At 28.2% G+C, this 17496-nt stretch overlaps 1 protein-coding gene across 1 annotated transcript in view; it reads right to left on the reverse strand.

Moving 5' to 3' along the window:
- Positions 1-2587: 2587 nt before the first annotated feature.
- Positions 2588-17496, reverse strand: part of LOC111628206 (soluble guanylate cyclase 88E-like) — a 41513-nt gene continuing 26604 nt past the window's right edge. The window contains exons 2-10 of the mRNA XM_023371946.1: positions 6971-7588; positions 6273-6414; positions 6087-6171; positions 5877-6006; positions 4253-4399; positions 4032-4178; positions 2941-3097; positions 2687-2796; positions 2588-2602 (exon numbers count right to left, since the gene is read on the reverse strand). Of these exons, the coding sequence (XP_023227714.1) occupies positions 2588-2602; positions 2687-2796; positions 2941-3097; positions 4032-4178; positions 4253-4399; positions 5877-6006; positions 6087-6171; positions 6273-6414; positions 6971-7588 (1551 nt within the window). The remainder of the gene's footprint in view (positions 2603-2686; positions 2797-2940; positions 3098-4031; positions 4179-4252; positions 4400-5876; positions 6007-6086; positions 6172-6272; positions 6415-6970; positions 7589-17496) is intronic.

Here is a 17496-nt window from a genome sequence, read left to right on the forward strand (position 1 = left end):
TCCCTTTCTGAGACGGACAAGACCTAAAAATAAATAAATAAATAATTTGTTGATGTAAATATTAAATCATTTAAGTGTTAAGAAATGAAATTTTTGTAATGTTATTCGAGAAATTTAATTGTGTCGAAATTATGATTATGTTTTAAGCCGTAAAGCGAATTTTTTAAGACTTTAAAATTCCTAAAATTACGGCAAAAATTGATTTAAAAATATTATAAAATTATCACAAAGTAACTGTATACAGATAATTACAGTTAAATTTTGAGCCTACACTTAAGTCAATAACAGTAAATTTCTCTTATCTCATATTAATTTTACGTACGTTCTCTGTTGATACGGGATATTTTTAATATATATATATTAAAGATATCCCGTATATATATTAATTGTTAATTCTCAATTTGAACCTTGGCATTGACGTATTTATAAAACGTGACAGGATTACACAAGAAATTGTGTGTTTCCTTCTCTTGTGTGTGTCTTTTCCCTTGACTAATTGGTGTGTTATCGCGTAAGTTATGTGCTCTAACGTGTGTAAACACGATTTGTTTTGACGTATTTTCGGTGTTAGTTTAGTGTTTTGATTATAAGAAACTGAAAACTTCTTAGTATTCTTGTGTATACAATTTCAAAATAACACTAGTTTAAAACACGTGGAAAATATCTATATACACAATAACACGTATGGTCTGGTTATATTGTAGTGTAAAATAACAGTATAATATAGTGTTATTACTGTGTTAAACTATCAAAAAAACTAGTGTATAGACTGTTTTACACTGTTAACACCTCATTAAATACGAATAAAAACTACCAAAATCACACATAGAATCTGTTAAATTATATATTTAACTCCATTGTAATCTCTCCTGAGATTAAAATTTATCACTTTAAAGCAAATAAAATGAATTCTAGTGTGCTTATATAATGTTAACATTGAATTTAAAGAAGAAAATAAAGTGTGATCCGTAGACTAAACTCATTTGTTTTGTTTATAACATAAAAACACTCTTTAATAATATATTATGATTTAAATATGATGTCAGATGTCATGTAACATCATCAATGATGAATCATGAAATCTAATCCCTTACCAGACATGATTTTTTCTATATTATTATATAAATAAAATAAAGCCGTGCCTTGATATAGTGAACACCCGATATAGTGAACAATCCTATTCGTTCTTTGCTACAGGAAACTCTTGATACAGTGAATAATTCGTCTTTTTCCTTTGCGTGTTCGTTATATCGAGGGACCATTGTAACTTATAAAATAAATTTATTTAAGGATTTATTATAATTAACTTCAAGGACATTAAGAATAATATTTAAGAAAATTTTCCCAGTTTAATTTTATTTTTCACAGAAGGTCGTTGATCAGTTCCTTGTTTAAACGTATCAATTTCAAAACTGAAACTTCCAATAAAAATAATTACAGTTCTGACGTAATAATACAATTCAAAAATTCGAATTTTTGAATTTTTAAATTTAAAATTTGACGTATTAAAGCGAAATTAAACGAGAAACCAAAACAAAAAACACTAGCTATGTGTTACGTCATAAACAAGCTTAACACTTACGTAAATTTAATTTAAAAAAGTAAAATTTTAAAACTTAAATCAATAATTATAAATATATAAACTTACACGTTCATCTTTAAATCTCTTTACAGTATGTAGGATCTTAATATAATGTAAATTGTATGGGTAAGAAAAGATTTAGATACGAATCTGCAGCAAATTTCAACAATAATAATTTCCCTCTCAGACCGAATGAAAGAAGTCCTAAATGTCACGAGTTTCTCCTGGGAAGTAAAACAGTTTGCCATGTGGTGAGTGCCGAAGGTCAACCATCCCGTAGTCTCGAGTCGATCTCGCACGAGACGCGAAAACATTAACGTCACACTAGACGGAAGAGAGGAACTTACACACTATCGTCAATAGATTTTTATACAATTTAAACGTTTTCTATAAAGCTTAAACATGTGTTTAGCTCGTGTTACTAAAGGAGGAGTCTTATGTTGCCAGTGTTGCGAATTTGCCATAGCTCCCTCACCAGAAAATGAAACACGCTTTTAAGAAGTTCATTGAATTTTGTTATGAGGGAGGGGTGGCAATCAAATCCTTAGAAAGATCAATAGACCTACCACATGCAGTCACGATAAGAGGAAAAAAGCGGAACACAGGGTCTGCGGTAGACGGTGAGAAAGAGGTTTCGGCTGTGTTATAGTAAGATAGGATTACTAAGCACCAAATGTCAGCTGGTCATTTAGATTGTACCGAGAAATGAAAAGGAGTTCACATCCGATTCATGAGGAGAATCTTCCTTTTAATTCGCTTGTTTATCGGTAGCAACAAATAAATCTGCTCTTTAACACAACTTGACACTACAACTTGCTGCTTCCATTAATTTTAAGTGACGTAATGATCCTCCACCCCTCTTATCACTTCTACTCCTCATTGTAATTTTCTGTATATTTTTCAAGTCGTACGACAAACTAAAACTTCCAATAAAAATTTATTCTGTTCTGACGTAATAAATTTAAAACTTTGACATTTTTGTGTCAAAGTTTTAAATTTATTACGTCAGAACTTAAACACCTTCAAAAATAATAAATAAATAAATAAATAATTTTAAATTTTTAGTAAAATTTCGGGATTTTNAATCGATTAAAATTGACTTACATCACTAGTGCTTTCCATTCTGGATGCGGTATTAACTGTGTCACCAAACAAGCAATACCTTGGCATTTTAAGTCCCACAACTCCAGCAACTACTGCACCAGAGTGTACACCTAATTATTAATTTAAAAAATAAATCAAAAAAAGAATTCGTTAAATTAAATTACATTATATTTATACCGTTTGTTAAAAGCGCGCTCGTAAAACAGAGGTTCTAGTAACTAAACCCCCGTTTTACGGTTCTGACAGAGCCTTACCAACACGTATCCTTAAACTTCTTCCTGTAGAAGGGTCTTTAAGTCCACCAATAACGACGACCATGTCTAAAGCCATGTCACACACCTTCTCAGCGTGTTTAGGATCGTGTTCGGGTGCACCTGACACCACCATGTAAGCATCTCCTATTGTTTCTACCTACAATAATAATAATGAATGTAACAATTAAGTTAATTAATTAATAATTTTTAAATATATTTTAACAAGATAGTTCAGTCTTCACTCGTGTGTAAACTTATAATTAATCCCTTAAAAACAGCGTAATTTATGGACGGAGTGTCATACGAATTAAGGAAAAAATATTCAAAAATTTCTTTAAAAAAAGAAAAGAAATTTGAGAAAATATTCGATTTTAAAATGAAATTATATTCCAATAAATAAATTTAATAAATATTAGAAAATTTGTTTCAAGAAAAACCAGACAGATGGCAACACGAGATAAGGATTTATTATTTCGGAAATAGACTGCAAGCAACAGCATATAAACACATAAAACTGCACGACACTGTAATAAAACGCTGTATATAATCTTATTGCAGCTTTCATTTTTCTCGTCTTCGGAATTAAAATTAAAAAATTCATAAAATATTGTGTGTATAATTCTTTATAAGTTAGATTTACTCTACGAATCTCTTTTATGAAGTATTATTCAAGACTTTTCAGTGAATAATAGAATAATAATTGGGAGTAAAAGAGGAAATAAATGTTAATAATGCCTTTAAAATATAACATAATTAAGAGAAAAATATAAAATCCTCATCACAGACTTGAAGAGTGGCAAAGAATCTCGAATTTCAGGAGCAGCTCGAATTTAAGATGCACCCAAAATATAAATATATAAAATAAAAATTTGCATGTTAATAAATTAAAATGCCTATGAGTAATATGTGTAGTAGCATCATATTATTTTTTATGAAATTCCAGACGTTATAAAGTAATATAATATAGAAATTAAATTACATAATTTCGTAAGTATGTCATCTGTTTATCTGTTATCTTTATAATCAAGCAAAAACTCTTTTATATTTTGTTTCTACTTCGATAAAACATAATTAAAAACATAATTTCATACCTTATATACACCGTGTTTTTCAGTAAGTTGATCAAATAAACTGTACATAGCATTTAACATGGATACAACTTCCATAGGAGATATACGACTACAAATTTCAGTAAATGTCACTACATCACTGAATAAAATGGTAACACAATCAAAGTACTGTAAAATAATAATTAAATGTACTCATTTAGCATATAATTTACCATAAAATTAAAATTAAATAATATATTTACTTGACAAGTATCTACAGCAGCTTCTCCTCTTCTTAATCTATCTGCAACTTGTTTGGGTATCATCTGATAGAGGAGTTCATCAGTTCGTTTCATCTCAATGTCTAACTTCCTCATCGATTCTTCTAGTTGCCTACTCTTTTGTAATTCCTATAATAATTTTTACAACATAAATTAATTAAGTTTGAGAAATAAGTTTACGTTTACATTCATGTTGCTCAATTAGTTATACAGTAAAACCCCTACTTTGCGATCGTCAATGGTTCCGAACAAAAGCTTTCTTTCAGAGGGTTTCAATCAAAAACCTCTACTTTGAGATCGTCAATGGTTCCGAGAAAAGGTAATCTTTACAAGGAGTGATCACTTCCGAGAGGTAGTCTTTTAGAGGGGTTTCACTGTAATTTACTAATTAATGTAATGTAATCAATGGTAGAATTTTTAGAGAGAGAAATTATGTGAATTGGAAGATACAATGGCTGTCATATTTCAAATTAAAACATTTGATAGGCTAATTTATCCATTGTTTACATTAGAAAAGACTTAAATAAATATTTCTATAATAATTTGCTCAAATGAGAAAATGCTCAAATTTCTCTGAATGTAATTAAGTTTTTATTCGCAACCGATAGTAAAAATGATATAAAAACCGATAAAAAAATAAATTATAATGATATACGAGATTACTATACTTTTTACTTTTAATTAATAAATTTCATAGGTTTATGCTTTATATTATACTGTATATTATCCTTCCTTAAGGAAGATGGTAAATAATGAATAATTAAAATCATAAAAATTAACAATTGTTAATTGTGACGTTTATAAATTGTTAGAATAATATTTAATTAGGTGTTGCCCATGGTAGACCATGGCAACATATGGACTCCATGGGTGGAGTACCTCCTGGGAAGACTATCTTCAGGAAACTGAACCCTAAAGCGTTATACACGTGAAGATAATCCGAAAAACTTCACGTGACCAGCACGTTAGTAATGCGCGAACCCGCGACCAACTGCTTTTCAGTGGTTTTATCCACTCTTTCATTGGTGAACATACACAGTACTAGGTTTACACTTATTTTGGCTCAAACTCTTAACATATGAGGCAATTCCTCCCTACTAAACCATTATAAATTTAAAAACACGAGGCTTAAATGAAATTGTAGCATATGGTCCTCATTTGTAACTTGTTTAGTTGGTGTATAAATCAATCCCTTCATATGCTTATATGGAATATATTTTGCATATTTCGTGAAGTAAATTATATAGAAAAATTACAAGAAAATTTAAATCTTTCAAGTCGGTATGGCTTTGAAGTCTTAATTATCAAACCATATCGAATTTCAAAGAATCAAGCACAGAAGCTAGTATATAGGCCTATATAAATGTATATATATATATAAAGTACATTAGTTAGAATATATACAAAAGATTCATTAATAAAAAAATTAATTTAAAATTTATCTACAACATTCATTACCTAAAAATCACTTCCCAAAAAACGCAGAAAATAGTAAATAATGTCGCATTGATGTAACATTACTTACATTTTCTATCGCCTTATATTAATTATAAGTAAATATTATTAAAAAGTTTAACTGTATAACACACTTTTGAACTTAATTTACCTGATCTAATGCTAATTTAAGTTCAGCAGATTGTTGTTGGCCTGCCAAAACCATATCTCTACTAAAATCATGCATACTGAGGTCATTAATGTAAAGACCTGTATGAAGCATGGCATCCAAATCTCTCATACTGAAAGCAATTAAAGGTTAATTATAATATATAAATATTCAAATTTCATTAAAAATTATAAGCAATTAATTAATACTCACACTGGTGTCCCGAGATAAACTATACTCTTCCATTCTTCCATATACATCATCTGCCCTTTTAAGAGTAGAAGTTTATCTTCGTTTTCTAGTAATAAAATTATTTATTTATTTATTTTGAAAGGCTTTAAATTACAAGATAATTAAATAAATATTAATTATATTTAATTATTTAATTTAATATCTCACTCGAATCATCGTATTCTTCGTCTTCGGATGATTCCATTTCGGATTTAGTTCTCACGTGTGTTACGTGATTTTCGTTGTTATCTTTCTTTCTGATTGGTTCAATTGACGTTAGCTCGAATATATTGTTTGTGTGGCCCAAAATCTAAAAATATTAATAAATATTTTAAAATATTTTCTACTGAAACCTTGAGAAATAATATATAATATAATATATGTTATATACAAACCAAATACTTGATTGTATACATGATTTTGTAATGTTACGTTGCTAAATGAGAACAATTTTTACAACATTTCATGATAAATTCAAAGAAAAAATAAAGTTGATTTTTTTAATTATTCAAGAGATTAATTAAATTTTTTAAAAAGAAAGAAAATTAAGCGCAATAATCTATTTTTAATTCGATTTTTAATGCGTAATTATTACTTAATTTCGATTTAATTAATTTAAATATAAATCTGTATAAATAAGGAAGTAATTACGATTTATCAATTTCTACAAATTGCTTACATCAAAATACGATTTCAAATTAACAACGTAACAGTGAAGTAACATAAAAATACAATTTTCAAAAGAAATTTTTATTTTGCATCCCCCGTTTTATGACGTATTACAAGAACCGATTACATGTGTTAAGCATAACACGTGACTAGAATTAATTTTTAAAAAATAATATATATATAGCCTATATATTTACCGCCTTCCAAGTATAATCGATTAAAGGTCTGGTCAAATCGAACACTTGAGGGATCTTTCTTCCAATAATATTGGGCATCACAGCTTGAAGACTGTTACCGATTGTCCTGATGACCAGATGTTGATCGAATACAATACAAAAAGGGAAGATCTGTAGAAAGAGATAGGCCTTGACCGGTAACATGAAACTGTCCACACTGTGCACTTGATGCTTTTGCTCCGCTTGGAATGCTCTGTTATCAAAGGTCAACTGCATCATAACGTGTAAATTGTCTAAACTCGTGGTTATTCTCAATACTTCCACTTCAACTTTCGTATTATAGAAATGTCTACCCACTTCTTTAATCTGTCCAATGGTGTACCAAAGGAAACCCTTCCTGGTGCTTCGATAATGAAGTGTCAAACCGGTCGAAGTTTCGTTTTCACAGAAGAATGAAGGAGCTTTCATACGTGGATAACTGAATTTAAGATACTCGTGAAGATTATCCAAACCGTTAAGAAAATCCCGCATATAACGTCCAAGAACTGACAGAACTCTATCGTAACCGTATTGTCCTACATATGATACAAAATACACTCCCATTCCTTCCAAGAAGTCCCTTTCTGAGACGGACAAGACCTAAAAATAAATAAATAAATAATTTGTTGATGTAAATATTAAATCATTTAAGTGTTAAGAAATGAAATTTTTGTAATGTTATTCGAGAAATTTAATTGTGTCGAAATTATGATTATGTTTTAAGCCGTAAAGCGAATTTTTTAAGACTTTAAAATTCCTAAAATTACGGCAAAAATTGATTTAAAAATATTATAAAATTATCACAAAGTAACTGTATACAGATAATTACAGTTAAATTTTGAGCCTACACTTAAGTCAATAACAGTAAATTTCTCTTATCTCATATTAATTTTACGTACGTTCTCTGTTGATACGGGATATTTTTAATATATATATATTAAAGATATCCCGTATATATATTAATTGTTAATTCTCAATTTGAACCTTGGCATTGACGTATTTATAAAACGTGACAGGATTACACAAGAAATTGTGTGTTTCCTTCTCTTGTGTGTGTCTTTTCCCTTGACTAATTGGTGTGTTATCGCGTAAGTTATGTGCTCTAACGTGTGTAAACACGATTTGTTTTGACGTATTTTCGGTGTTAGTTTAGTGTTTTGATTATAAGAAACTGAAAACTTCTTAGTATTCTTGTGTATACAATTTCAAAATAACACTAGTTTAAAACACGTGGAAAATATCTATATACACAATAACACGTATGGTCTGGTTATATTGTAGTGTAAAATAACAGTATAATATAGTGTTATTACTGTGTTAAACTATCAAAAAAACTAGTGTATAGACTGTTTTACACTGTTAACACCTCATTAAATACGAATAAAAACTACCAAAATCACACATAGAATCTGTTAAATTATATATTTAACTCCATTGTAATCTCTCCTGAGATTAAAATTTATCACTTTAAAGCAAATAAAATGAATTCTAGTGTGCTTATATAATGTTAACATTGAATTTAAAGAAGAAAATAAAGTGTGATCCGTAGACTAAACTCATTTGTTTTGTTTATAACATAAAAACACTCTTTAATAATATATTATGATTTAAATATGATGTCAGATGTCATGTAACATCATCAATGATGAATCATGAAATCTAATCCCTTACCAGACATGATTTTTTCTATATTATTATATAAATATGATACATTCGAATATCTTCGTACATTAAATCAATTTACAAAATTACTATTGTAAAACACCATTAAAAAAACAATAATAATAATAAATTATACGCTAATCTGAAGCTAAAGTTTTAATGGACTTTAAGGTTAATGCGTTTTAAAAATTAATTTATAATCAACATTATTATTTTTAATATTATAACTCATCTCTCTACTCTTTTCCCTTCTTCAGTTTACACCCGTCAGGGCTCTACCCTCTAATTATAATTATAATTAGAGGGTAGCGCCCTTAACTGATAATTAATTTTAATTATAATTAAACTGTAACAATGTTAATTTTATTTAAAAAACGGTAAACTTCTTTTGACGTTTTCCTATTAATTAATAAAATAAAGTATAAAAAGTCCTTAATTAAGGACTTCCTTAGCCAGGAAGTTAGTTATAACTTTCAATTTAAATTAAAAATTACCTTTATTATTTATATTTATATAATTAAGATTATAAGTTATAGAGTTACTGCGTTATTTACATAATTTAAAGAGGATATTATCGTAAATTATTATATAAATAAAATAAAGCCGTGCCTTGATATAGTGAACACCCGATATAGTGAACAATCCTATTCGTTCTTTGCTACAGGAAACTCTTGATACAGTGAATAATTCGTCTTTTTCCTTTGCGTGTTCGTTATATCGAGGGACCATTGTAACTTATAAAATAAATTTATTTAAGGATTTATTATAATTAACTTCAAGGACATTAAGAATAATATTTAAGAAAATTTTCCCAGTTTAATTTTATTTTTCACAGAAGGTCGTTGATCAGTTCCTTGTTTAAACGTATCAATTTCAAAACTGAAACTTCCAATAAAAATAATTACAGTTCTGACGTAATAATACAATTCAAAAATTCGAATTTTTGAATTTTTAAATTTAAAATTTGACGTATTAAAGCGAAATTAAACGAGAAACCAAAACAAAAAACACTAGCTATGTGTTACGTCATAAACAAGCTTAACACTTACGTAAATTTAATTTAAAAAAGTAAAATTTTAAAACTTAAATCAATAATTATAAATATATAAACTTACACGTTCATCTTTAAATCCCTTTACAGTGTGTAGGATCTTAATATAATGTAAATTGTATGGGTAAGAAAAGATTTAGATACGAATCTGCAGCAAATTTCAACAATAATAATTTCCCTCTCAGACCGAATGAAAGAAGTCCTAAATGTCACGAGTTTCTCCTGGGAAGTAAAACAGTTTGCCATGTGGTGAGTGCCGAAGGTCAACCATCCCGTAGTCTCGAGTCGATCTCGCACGAGACGCGAAAACATTAACGTCACACTAGACGGAAGAGAGGAACTTACACACTATCATCAATAGATTTTTATACAATTTAAACGTTTTCTATAAAGCTTAAACATGTGTTTAGCTCGTGTTACTAAAGGAGGAGTCTTATGTTGCCAGTGTTGCGAATTTGCCATAGCTCCCTCACCAGAAAATGAAACACGCTTTTAAGAAGTTCATTGAATTTTGTTATGAGGGAGGGGTGGCAATCAAATCCTTAGAAAGATCAATAGACCTACCACATGCAGTCACGATAAGAGGAAAAAAGCGGAACACAGGGTCTGCGGTAGACGGTGAGAAAGAGGTTTCGGCTGTATTATAGTAAGATAGGATTACTAAGCACCAAATGTCAGCTGGTCATTTAGATTGTACCGAGAAATGAAAAGGAGTTCACATCCGATTCATGAGGAGAATCTTCCTTTTAATTCGCTTGTTTATCGGTAGCAACAAATAAATCTGCTCTTTAACACAACTTGACACTACAACTTGCTGCTTCCATTAATTTTAAGTGACGTAATGATCCTCCACCCCTCTTATCACTTCTACTCCTCATTGTAATTTTCTGTATATTTTTCAAGTCGTACGACAACTAAAACTTCCAATAAAAATTTATTCTGTTCTGACGTAATAAATTTAAAACTTTGACATTTTTGTGTCAAAGTTTTAAATTTATTACGTCAGAACTTAAACACCTTCAAAAATAATAAATAAATAAATAAATAATTTTAAATTTTTAGTAAAATTTCGGGATTTTTGTAGCCTTTAATCAATTTTTAAATTGGTTTTTTATTCATTTAATTTTTAAAATAAGTGTTTTTAAAGGTGTTATGCTACTTGGCATTCGTGTTTTGCTCATTATTTTATATTAAACATATATTTTTTATATATATATTTTTTTTAAATTAAAGAGTGAAATAAATCGTGTAAATTCAAATAAAATTTAATATTAATTAATTATCGAAGAAATTATTTAAAAAATAATATAATTTCTGAATATTTCTTATATTCCTTTATAATATATAGAACTAATGTATGACATTCGTCTTACTTCCGGTGTCGAAAATCACGAAAAACATCGAATTGTAACTCTATCTCTTGGTCACGTGTCCACCTTTATAAATCCCCAGTGGAGGTCGACACACAGTTGAAGAGGGGACGAATTTTAATTTTTTTTTTAATTCCTGGTCTTTTTCCCTAAGAATTTACACAGAAAAAAAGGCACAAGGACGGTTGTTAATACACAGGATACGAAGAAAGGGTCAATGTAGATGGAGTAATATGACCTCCAGTTTTACCACTATCCTGAAGAAGATGAATGGTACTGTGATTTTTAGTTAGTTTTGTGGAATGTAGATGTGGTGATATGAGACATCACGTGAAATATTCCAGATATATATACAGTATATATACATGCTATGCCTTCATCTAACTTTCTTTTATAGTAATTATCTGTGAGGAATTAACGTGGATGTAGTCACGTAAACTATTGGATTAGTCTGCTAATTTAACTTTATAAAAAGGTTAATTTTGTTTAATATCATATTTAAATATTAATTGTAATTAATTGCGAATTATTTAAAAATAATTTCCCGTATTTTCTTCTATAGATTAAGGGGCACATTCTGTGTTATAAACGTGGAAGAAAATAGAGGGAATTATCTTAATTTATTCACAATTTTAATGATTTAAACGTTTAATTTCTATGTAAAATTAGTAAAATTGTTGCGATTGAAGCAATTTTTAATTATTTTCTTTAATTATTAAAAAGTAAACACTTGGCTCGAGCCTTAAAAACGCTGCTTAAATTTGTAAAAAGAAAAAAAGCTGAATTTATTCGAAATTTTAAAATTAATTTTAACATTTTTGTTAATATTAAAACATTTTTTCATATTTAAATTTCATATAATTAGACATTTCATTGCAGGAAACAGTTGTCTCGAGGAGAAATAACACCCGCGAAACATTTGGTCGTGAGAAGTTCCTGATGTTCCTCCCGTCATGAAACACGTTTTTTTAGTTTTCTTTTTTCTTTCTCATTATTTGAGTAAACCCGAGATAATAAAAAAATAATCCGAAAAGAAAATTAACAAGAGATTCCTGTTCTCTTCGTATCATATCTACATTATCTCAATTATCGTCTAGGCTGTGAATGGTGATAAGGTAACTTAGTTTAGTTTCGCTCACAGATTTATTTTATCATATATTTTAACGAGAAAAAACGCAGTCAAACCTCTGAACAACGGACACTGACAGGTATAGTTTAAAATGACCATTGTTTGGAGGTTATTTTGTATACAAATTTGTTTAAAAAAAAAGAAATTTCTTGAGAAAAGGCCACTGTTGGGAGGTGGCCTTTACAGAGGTTCGACTATAATTATATAACATTTTAAATAAGCAGGAGGAATTTAAGAAAATTTACCAGAATTTACATGTTAATTTGAATTTTCTTAATTTAATTTTAATTAAGATTTTCTTCAATTTTTCCTCACTCACATAACTATTTTCATAAATACTGGTTATTATTGGAATTATTAGCGAGGCAGAGCCTACTAAGGGTCTGTGTTGAAGAAAGGAAGAGAGTTATTGTGAAGAAGCGGGTAAGAAAGAGGAGGATGCTGAGTAAGTGGGGGAAAATAAATCCGAAATTTGTTAAGAAATTTTTACATAGTTGAATTATTTAAGTAATAGTTTCATTGTAAGGATACAGTAGAACAGTATCAGCGGCGTATTCGGGAATTTGAGAATATGGGTGCAGCTCCAGGGTGATTGGGGCTACCAAGGATTATTTTTTTTTGGAGAATTACCTCAAAATTACTTTAGTTAGCTAAAAGAAGCCATAAGATACGCATTATTATATTTATTTTAATTTAAAGTAACAAAACTGGGTGATAGAGGGGGTGCTGCATCACCCTGGATACGTCCCTGGATAGTAGAGTAGAAGGCAATACAACTCCTAAATGATATTTGCAAGCAGCACGAAGAATAGATTAAGGATTTAAAAAAAAATATTCTTAATACATAACAAACATTGACACAAGAGAATAAGCGAAATACTTTGTTTATCATAATAAACAATACGATAGATTATCCTTATCATTAAACAAAAATCTTCTTATCTTTTATCATAAATAACTCATAGAATAATGCGAGTAAATAAAACCATTCATAAAATTTAAGATAATTCACTTAGAAATTTAATAAAAGTCTCCCCTTTTACACAGATTTCCACATTCCACAACCCCCCTCAATTCTTTATTATTTCTATTAATTAAAAATAGATAACCTCATTGGATTACACCTAATAAATTTTGCTGTTAGTCATCTCGAGAGTTCATTAAAGTTGGCAAAAGGAAGAAAATGGCCCCATTAACTTACAGAGAAAAAAAAATTACCAACAACACTCACTAATGACGTACTAATTGAGGTGACAACGAAACACTTCTTTACATCGTAAATTCGAAATGGGATGTATTAACACAGAGAACTGACGATAAACACTACACTATCTTGGGTGGGGTGTTGCAGGCTCGATTTTACACACTACAGAAACGTCTATAGATAGTTTGTTACTATATTTAGAAATGATAGCCGGCCTGTCACGTGCTCAGTGTTTAGTTAGACATTATTTTTAAAGGTGTAATACTTTATATTATTTATTCTTACACGTAAACTTGTCAGCCATTTTCACCTGCACTACTGATAAGAATCGAGGATTAATGATAATAATAATAATTTATTGATGGTAGTAAAAGGTTTTCCCCCTTTTAAATATGGAAATTTTTTCCTGTAAAACTACTGATTACGTTATTAAAATTCTAAAAATAAGTTTCCATTTTTCTCGTGTAAGAAGTCAAAGTTTTATCATTTCAATTCAATAAACGTCACTAAATCCCTTCTTATAAAAGGAAGGAAGTGTTAAAAATAGCACGTGTCTTTCTATGTCTTAATCATAATGACCCTTGAGAAGAAATAGTAAGGCCTTCAGCTATTTAAATCTATTGTGGCATAGGCCACATCCCAATGTTTATCTTTGTCAATATTACATGTTTGTTTCCAATAACGGAAGAAACGATTGCAGATCGTCGGGGAAGATATCTGAGAAAATATTTCAAAAACAAACATTTGCTATTTTTAGACACCCAAAATGTAATTACTTTTCTTTCTTTGTTAGTCCTGTTTATTTAGATTGAAGTTTTACACGCCTAACCTCGATATAACGTAACATATTTAAGTGTTAGTTGAACTGATACACACATGTTTACACCACTATAAATTAGGGAAAAGTATAATTTAAGGCCTCATATTTCGTGGAAGGAAAGGCCTACGTGCAATAACTTAAGACCACAAGTTGTAAGAGAAAGGTTTTTATTCTCCAGTTAGGGCCTTCAGCTGTAGCATATGCCATTTCTAAAGTCCGAAAAACAGGTACTTTTTAAATAATTTAAAATAAAAAAAAAAATAAAAAAAATAAACAGATTAATTTCGATGCTATAAAGAATTATTTACCATTAGCGAGACGATAAATCTTCGACATTTTACATTGTGTATATAAGTTTAATGTTACGGTATCATTAGCCAAACCACGTTAGAATAAACAAGCTTATAAATTAGATTTATAGTTTATTGTCGATACAATTAAATCTGGGCTCAGACTTAACCCTTCCTGTCATCTGTCCAATTTCATTTTATGAAATGGTACCATCGACTGGAAGCAACGTCCACGTGATATCCCGTTTGATAATTTCTCTTACTCTGACGCTATCAGTTTCCTGTGCTTGCGCCTGCTTTGTTACGATAGCTTCAGATAAACTTCTGTACAACATCGATCGAATTTAATGTCTTTAAACCTCTCCTGAAAGTCACTAAACTCACAAAATGCCACCCTTACTTATCGTAAGGTTCTAGTTACACGTACACTTTGCCATGACCTTGCTGCTTGATTGCCTCCATTAAAAAAAAGTCCAACAATTAACAAAATTAAGTGAAATTAACGCTTGTAACCTAACAGATTTCTTCTGTACGACATTAATTTACTTACTTAAGTATTAATTTACTGATTTTATTTATTTATTTATTAAACAAGCGCTTATACCTCAATTTAAATTGTGGCATATCTATGCATACCCCTATGAAACAAGCCTTTGTTTGCTGAATAAAACTTATACTGTATACAAGTTATACACACTGAAGACAGTAGGTAAGCTTAAATATTTCAAACCCTTTCTTGTACCCTTACCTTATGTAAGGTTTAGTTTACATGTACACACTGTTATGACCTTGCTGCACGGTTATTTTCGCTAAAAAAATCGCATAAATTAAGTAAAATTCAACGAAATTAACTTGTAAAATACAAAATGCCAGATTTTTTAATATTAATTTATTTATATATAATTTTACTGATATTTTTCATTAAACAAACACTTAAACTACACTCTTAGGTGAGTATATCTATGCAAGCTCTTGTATATACCAAGCTTTTGTGTATTGCATAACTTAAGTATAGATGTTATAACTCATTTAAGATTGAAGGTTTGCATAAATAAATAAAATACTGAGCATTTGTAACAAGATACGACGTTATAATTTCCTTATTTGATCACGGAGCGGAAGGATCACTACAATAATGCAAGGATTGATGTCATTACTAATTAAATTAAACTATTAACACGATAATTGCTTCCAACAATCGATTATTAAAATAATATATTGCTATATTTGACAGACGATAATATATTTTTATAATATATTAAAATAAAATAATATAAAAAAAAAAACTATTCAGAAATTTAAGAGCATTCTGAACTTAAATATTCATAGATTTTACCTTATCATTTTAAATATNAAATATTTTAATAAATGGACATAATATGTATTTTCTATAATATAACAATATTTTAAATAATATTTATTTAATTATAATTAAGCAAATAAAAGTTTAAATTAATTACATTAATATAAATACATTCACAGATTAATTTCGATAAATTTAATTATAATCATAGTAAAAAAAATACTCATAAAAATTAAGTGTGTTTCACCAACCCCTTTAAAATTAAAAGGAATTTTTCCAAATAAAACAATTATTATTATTTTTTGTTTTAAAATTAAATTAATTATATTTTGCTAAATTTAATTTTTTTAAAGGTTAATTTAAATAAACAAGATAAGTTTTCTCAGAAAATGGCTCTTTTCTTTATATAGGTGCGGCTAAACATTGACCTTATCTATCTGCAGATGTAAAAATTAAAGGGAAACTCTTGAGAAAACTAATTTATGAACCTGTTTTCTACAAATTTAAATTCTTTAAGCCAGAATTTAAACTAAACATTAATTTATTACATAATTTTTTATCATTATTCTAGTTAATTTCTATATATTCATGATGCTTCAGCTAATTATCTTATAGAACTATAAAATAGTAAATTTTATAATAAATTTTAAGAAATAATAATTAAAAATCTAGTTTATTAATTAAATTACATATCTTTAAATTAAATATACACTATAATCCATTAGAAATTAAATAAAATTGATAATTATAGCGTGCTTCTCTGTATGAGTGTAAGCACCTATTGGATCAACATAAGCCATAACAAATAAGTTTAGATAATTATACAAAAGCTTAAATTATGTTTAATTCTTATCAAATTACCTAATTTATTGAATCAAAAATTACATGTTGAGTTATAACAGGCGTAAACCCTCTGTACATATTCATGACCCCAAAACCTACAAACAAAAGAATGGATACAAACAAGTTGGACAATATAGGTCACGTTTACCCTACTATATTTTAACTTCTGATGTAATATATACGCTTACTGAATAATATTTATAAATTAATAACATTCACAATAAATACTCCACCAGAAATTTGAATATTTACATATTTTATAAATGATTACCTATAGATTAAGCAGGCATGAATGATTTTTTCCAGCAGGAATTGTAAGTTATTTTAATTAAAATAAACATTTTTAAACTGTGATAAATATGATCTAGTTTCATTTTTCCCCCTATAATTTTAGTATAAAATAAATTATAATTTTTGTATTATTATTAAAAATTTAATTCAGGAATTGTAATTCATTCCTAAGCACAAACTTTCTTCCTATGTTAATTTAGTTAATTCCTATGTTAATCTAAATTAATTGAGCTTTATTTAATTTTAATTCATTTTTTAAATTAAAATTGTATTTTATAAGTAGAAATTTGAAGTAAAAAAAACTGAGGAATTTATTCCAAGATTTAAACTTTACCTTAATAAATTTGAATAAAAATTATATAAATTAATTTAATTTTTTAGACATATAAACATACACAAAAAAATGGCGGAGCAAATAGTAAATACTTTTAAAAAATTAATATGTTTATTAAATTTAATTAATAGTTAAAACAGGAATTAAATAATTCTAAATAAAATTCATTTTAATTGTAATGAAAATTTATTTTCATTTTCATTATGATTTG

The sequence above is a fragment of the Centruroides sculpturatus genome, unplaced genomic scaffold (genome assembly GCF_000671375.1).
Source record: "Centruroides sculpturatus isolate CEXI.00-Female unplaced genomic scaffold, Cexi_2.0 scaffold505, whole genome shotgun sequence".
Lineage (NCBI taxonomy): Eukaryota > Metazoa > Arthropoda > Arachnida > Scorpiones > Buthidae > Centruroides > Centruroides sculpturatus.